The following is a 6,299-nucleotide window of genomic DNA, read 5'->3' on the forward strand; positions in this document are numbered from 1 at the left end:
TAATGATTGTATCCTTTAGGTTAATTGTAAATAAGTGTTTTTAAGTTACTGAACTTCATACACCTTCATGTACAAACTCCCAGGCCTACTTTGTGAGAAAGCGCAGGCATGAAGAGCAAACCCACAGAGGGCTGGGGGTTTGCTTTGGCCTACAACTTTCCAAACTGCAGGTTTTCTTTTTAGATCTCTTCCGCCTTGTGCAGTTTTTGCATCCTTGCGCTGTCGTTTTTCGATGAAGTGAAGCAGAGAGAGGATGAGGACAGATTTTGGCCTTCAAAAACAGCATTAAAATCTGTACTGCCGTGAAATAAAGGTAAGATCTCGAAACTATATTATGAAATCAAGCTGTATTAAAATTTCTGGATTCGATGTGAACATTTTGAAAGTTTTTTTTCTTGTCTTAGCGTGACGTGACCGCGACGACGAATGAGTAACAAATACACTCTAAAACATTTTGTAGCTTTTGCTATGTTCTCTCCTGTATCTGTAATCAAAACATCTCTTAGAGACTTGATTAAAATGTCTTGATTAAATGATTGTAAACAAATATGAAGAAACATGTGCTCGACCATGTCTCCACTGCTTTGATATGTTTGTCAACGCAAACTCTATATTAATGGATTATATACTTTATGATCTAAATCTAAAACTACCGCTCAGTCGGAGAAGTGAAATACATGTATTTATTGTTAAAAATGTCATCACTGTTTTAGATCGATTTTGATTGTTATCTACTAATGAGTGTTAATCTTCTGATCAGACTGTGTTTGTTCTGGCTGTCAAAAATAACTAAAATACAAAAATATAATTTGTGGCTTTAATATGAGAGATTGTTAAAACAGGTTTGAGTATTTTAGCTTTTGAATTTATTTCCAAAACCTTTCAGAATCATGAGACAGAAAGAGGAAGTCAAGAAGTGATGAATAAGTTGTTAGAAGTTTTTTTTTCATTTTGATTTGGTTTCCTTGTAAGTAACAAAGCTGCAGAACACAATTATTGCCTTTTTTTGCACTATTTTACAAACTTCTTATTTCTGATGTACAATTATTTTCTTTTGGAACGGGATGATTTACAAAAAAGCATCTTGGCATGCATTATTGAGCATTTCATTAAATACAAAAGAGCCAAAACATATGCTCGAATTCTCCCAGAGACATTTGGTTCTGTTTTTTTTTTTATTCAAGTCTACGAAGCAAGTTTTACATTTTTGATACGCAGAGGAAGGAAGTAGAGAGGTAGCTCGGTGGTTAGGGATGTTGCTCGCCTTAAACAGAAGCTGTGCGGCTTCTCTAAACTTGAAATGTGCATTCACACTATGAGCTACTGCAGCAAAGGTTTCCTTCTTTAATGGACATGTGTTTGTCATTTTCAACTTTTAGATCCAACGTTTAAAATGAAGACAGTTGTGTGGTTTGGGTTTGGTGAGTAAATATACTTCATCGTGACCATCCTTATCCTTTACATTAAAGTGGTAAATAAGTCACAAGTGGCGTAGATCCAAATTTGTCCTTGTTGTATGTTTACACGACTATTTCAGTCTACCGGTGAAAATGGCTGCAGTTCTGTTTTACTCATCCCAGATGCCTACAAACTCCCAAAATTCAACTAAATCAATTACCCTTTAACTTTACATTCTCTATATGGGCCTCTAATGCAAAATAATTGAGAATGTATTCCAATAACACAAGTTTGTCCTTGTCTTAATGCACAGAATGTGTGGTAGCCTCCTCTGAATATATCATACTAAATGAAGTGCGCCTCATGAATGTGATGCTCTCTCTTCAGTGCTGGGTGCACTCTCTGCTGCAGGCAGAGTGATCGTCACAAAATCAGGGGACACCGCCACCTTAGATTGTCCAAGCTTCAAGAGGACTCTGGAATGGCTTCGTGAATCTGAAAGTATTATTGTCGAAGGGAAATACACTAGAAAAGGTAGAAACAGACTTAAGACAATACCTACCGCACAATATTGTTGTTTTATTGTTAATTACATTAATTTTTTCTGCATTAGGCAAAAGTGACATTGCATCAAGGTCGATTGTGAAGCAGAGTGATCTGTTGATCCGCAATGTGAAGCCAGCAGATGCTGGATCGTTCACTTGCAAGGCAGATGGGCAAGATAATCAACATACACTCGTTGTGGTCTCAGGTAAGCAGAGGAAGCAAGAAATATGTGTTTGCAAATAAGTCTTAGTGTTGCTTTGAGCAAGTCTCATCATTACAATCCCATTTTTTGAAAAGGAAGTGATAATTAGATACTTCTGGATGATACTCGTAATTCATTGTTTTACACAAAATTTCTGCCCATGTTTTTTTAAAACACCACATTTCTGAATTTCGGTCAGTACATCTATTAAGTAATTAAAGTATGAAGTATGTATTTCTTTATTTCTTGCTCTGTAATGCTCTCTCTTTCTCTCTCTCTCTCTCTCTCTCTCTCTCTCTCTCTCACACACACACACACACACACACACACACACACACACACACACACACACACACACACAAAGTTAAAGGGTGTTTTAGCAAATTACTCTTAAATCTTTACAAACTTCACAAGAGACACATTTTTAATAGACAGAGTCGACCACCTGGTAGACTCTTTTAAAACGCCCTACTTCCTGTTAAAGTAAATGCTCTATGACTGATGACATCATCACGACTACTTCATCAAATCAGAAATCTCATTGTTATCAGTATTGTACAAAGTGCCTTAAAGTTATAGCAACATGATTAAGACTGAAGATATATGTTTGAATATTACTTTTGTAAAAATGAAGTCACCCATAGTAATAGTACTTGAGAAAAAAGTATCTGATATTGAGTGTATTTAAGTATAAAAAGTACAATAAAAGCAAGATCTACATATATTCACATGTATGTACTGTACACTGTGGGTCAATTGATTATCTGCCTGATATTCCTTTATTTGATCATCAGAAACAGTGTTTTTTTTCTTTTTTTTATATTTTTTTTGTTCAGTCAGCAGAATAACTGTCAACCTGAAGTTGTAATTGATAACATTCAGCCACATGTAGAACTGAGCTATGTTTACTTCTATCCCCACAAACTGCAAAATACCAAGACTCTTGATCGCCTACGACACACAGATACCAGAGTCGTTATACTTTTGGCTGAAAAACGTTGCTGTCAGCTGGAACCATATGTCATCTTCTTACACAGAGATAAACAAAACAATCATAATAAAGCTTTTTAATAAAAGAGATAAAAAAATGTTCAACTTTCTATGTCTAATCTATCTAATTGTCTACATAAAAATTGCATTAATATAAACTTAAAGTTATCAAATAAATGTAGTTGGGAGTGTAAAGTAGTACAAAATGTAAATACTGAAGTAAAGTACAAGCACCTCAAGATTGTACTTAAGTACTTCAGTAAATGTATTAAGCTACATCACAGCACAGCTTATTATAATGATATTTCAACAAGATGACTGTAACTTCTTATCATTTTTTAATCTGAGCTTCATGTGTGAATTCAGTGGAGTGGCCCTTTAATTCTCTGATTTGTTATCCCTAAGATTCAGATGCTCCAGTTTGTAAAACCAACCAAACTGCCATGTTATTTTTTAATGCTGCTCCTCCTATCATATACATATATATCCTATATGGATGAAGTCCTTTGTTCATCTTTTCCTCTTTGTGATTCTCACTCTGTCCTCGACTCCGTCTGTTGTCCCCCTCCATCAGTCTCTGCCAGCCCCTCTGGTGAGCTGCAGCCGGGCAGCAAGGTAACGCTCGAGTGTCAGGTAAACGGTATTAGCCCGGGCCCAATTCAGTGGAAGACGCCAGGTGGGAAACAAGTCAAAGGGTCACCACATGCAGTTGAATCTGTGGCCCTCTTAGACGCAGGGACCTGGGAGTGCATGTTCTCCCAAGGTGGGGAAATGCAGAGTCACAGCCTGGTCATCACGGTTAAAGGTAGGACACTCTTCTACTGGAGTCTTTGCCTTTTAACATATAAAAGCAGCCCCTGTGGCCACTGCTAAAGGCATAATGTGCTTTTGCTTTCAGAGCCTGTAACAACTACAACACTTCCACCAACCTCGAAGACCAACTCCAAGAACGGAGAGTCGCCGCCCAACGGTACGTACAGCTACTATAACACCTCTGACTTTGAGCACATTCTTCAGAGGATGAGTCATTTGTTCATTATCCTCCTCTTCTGCCGTGGTCTTCTGTCGTGGCTCAACCAGGTGGTCCCAGCGCTCCTGGTCCGCTGCTGGGGCTCAGGTGGTGGATGTGGGTTGTAATTGGAGTTGGCTGCCTGGTTGTGGTCCTCCTGATGGTCCTTGTCATTGTCTTGTGCAAGAGGATCAAAAGGAGGAAGGTATGTATAAAAAGTCATCAAGGGGAATTTAATGCTCAGTATATCTGAATTAGCTGTTCGGCAGGAGGAGGTTGGGTTACTGAGGAAAACCCCCTGAAAATTATAATGTGATTTTGCTTTTTTTCTGCGACAGAGAAAATTGCAGACGATGAAAAATGGCCGCCAGCTGCTCACGCCCAGGCAGTACTGCCAGTGTAACCGGTAAATGTTCTTTACTGTCTTCTATCTAGTAAAAAGAGAGACCGCTTTATCCGCTCTCCAGTAATCTGCTCACTTTACAGATGCTTTCTAATGGACTCCATTCACTTCATATTAATGACAGTTTGACCTTCATTTTCACTGTGCCTTTTACCAAGTGCTTCATTATTGTGTCGTAATTAGTGTGAAAACTTCTCCTCTTTCCTCTCTTTATCACAGCCCAGCAGCTGCAGCGAAACCGCAGCAAGGACGCCGGAGAGAGAAACCATCAGTTCCCCCTCTGCAGCCCCTCCTAATGGAGTGACATGAAAGGCAGATCGAAGAAAGAGAGAGACAGACAAAGAAAAAGAAAGAAAGAGAGGAGGATAGAGAGAAAGTGTGAGGGAGGGAGAAGATAGAGATAAGGAGAAAGCAAGTGGAAGAGATCCCCAGTGTGAATATGGCATGAATGTAAATGGGCTTTTGAATGCTCTTGATGAAAATGAAAATCAAATGTAATGATGTGGGCACTTAGAGCTTTTTTCACCACATACAACCAGTGAAGTGAATGCAAATAGGCTCTCCCACTGCAATAAAAAAAAAAAACAGCAACCATCTGTACTTATTTTTTACATTAATGCGGCGTGTGTGTCTGTGTCTGTACTGCCTTCGATCTTGAATTTATTTCAGCTGATTCATATGCATTTCTTTTCTTGAGTCTCTGTGTGTTTGATATATGTGTACGTATATGTTATTTCTCTAAGGCTGTAAATGCAAAGATTAGAGGACTATATTAAAATTTGATGTCTTTTTTCCCCCGCAGTCAATAAACTATATGGATACCAAACTGCAAGACTTGTTAAATTATTTCCATCCTCATATAACGAAACAGGGAAGCTTCTGTCAGTGAGATTAAATAACAGGCAGTAAAACTGGGTGTGCAGCATTTCCTGTGCGTTTAGGTGATGCCTAAACATTGCAAGGCAGGCAGACTCCGCCACTAACCATACAAACTACTTAATAAACAGGTAATTACTCACTTGATATACATTGAATGGCTATTTTGAGTGAAAATTATATAAAGGTGTATGATAAAAAATGAATTGAAAACAAAAAAACTACCTACTTATGTCTTAAGGTAGTTTGGTAACAGTGTGTGAAAGGTGGACCCTGCTAGTAACAAAACAAATGACATTTATTGACTGAATATACATTGAATGGCTACTTTTGAGAGAAAAAAAATATACAGCGGCATCAAAAAGGGGCTTGAAAAATACATTTGTTAGGAATTGTAACTTTGACATTTTGTTCGAATTAATTTCACACATTTTCTTGACTCTTTCGTGCCACAATATGCATTAAACCGTGCCTACATTGACACAGAAACTCTGTATTCCCCACAACTGGTGCAGGACAACGCAGGTGTTGACACCAGTGCAGCGCTACATGTAATGAAAACACACAGTAAACACCTGTTTAACACAGTAGCACAAGACCACAAACTACATCCATACAAATGCATACATGTGTGTAGGTATGTAAGAGTGAACAATATCTGATGTCTTGTATGAGCTTAGTAATTTCTTAGATTTTGGATCAGTAGTCTACTTTGTAAAACTTGGTGTGTGTGTGTGTGTGACAGAGAGGCAGAGACAATGTTATCCTGATCTATGTAATCCATTTAGCACATAACAGATAGGATGGGATCATAGCTGTGTCTGACTTCCTGTGTGTGTGTGTGTGTGTTTGCGTGAGTGTGTGTGTGTATGTGT

At 38.1% G+C, this 6,299-nt stretch overlaps 1 protein-coding gene across 1 annotated transcript; it reads left to right on the forward strand.

The window, feature by feature from the left end:
* The first annotated feature begins 72 nt into the window (after nt 1–72).
* cd4-2.1 (CD4-2 molecule, tandem duplicate 1) lies at nt 73–5,374 on the forward strand. The gene is made up of 9 exons (XM_030393676.1): nt 73–313; nt 1,380–1,421; nt 1,786–1,932; nt 2,012–2,149; nt 3,711–3,941; nt 4,035–4,106; nt 4,217–4,350; nt 4,484–4,551; nt 4,768–5,374. The coding sequence occupies exons 2-9, from the start codon at nt 1,394–1,396 to the stop codon at nt 4,850–4,852; spliced, it is 903 nt and encodes a 300-aa protein (XP_030249536.1). The 5' UTR covers nt 73–313; nt 1,380–1,393; the 3' UTR covers nt 4,853–5,374.
* Nucleotides 5,375–6,299: the final 925 nt, after the last annotated feature.

The sequence above is a fragment of the Sparus aurata genome, chromosome 17, assembly GCF_900880675.1.
Source record: "Sparus aurata chromosome 17, fSpaAur1.1, whole genome shotgun sequence".
Classification (NCBI taxonomy): domain Eukaryota; kingdom Metazoa; phylum Chordata; class Actinopteri; order Spariformes; family Sparidae; genus Sparus; species Sparus aurata.

Bases quoted from the DNA above. Each gene is read 5' to 3' on its own strand.
- cd4-2.1 (XM_030393676.1), top strand. From the start codon at position 1,394: ATGAAGACAGTTGTGTGGTTTGGGTTTG. The intron at 3,942-4,034 runs GTAGGACACTCT...TTTTGCTTTCAG, and splicing joins CCTGGTCATCACGGTTAAAG to AGCCTGTAACAACTACAACA. The intron at 4,107-4,216 runs GTACGTACAGCT...TGGCTCAACCAG, and splicing joins CGGAGAGTCGCCGCCCAACG to GTGGTCCCAGCGCTCCTGGT.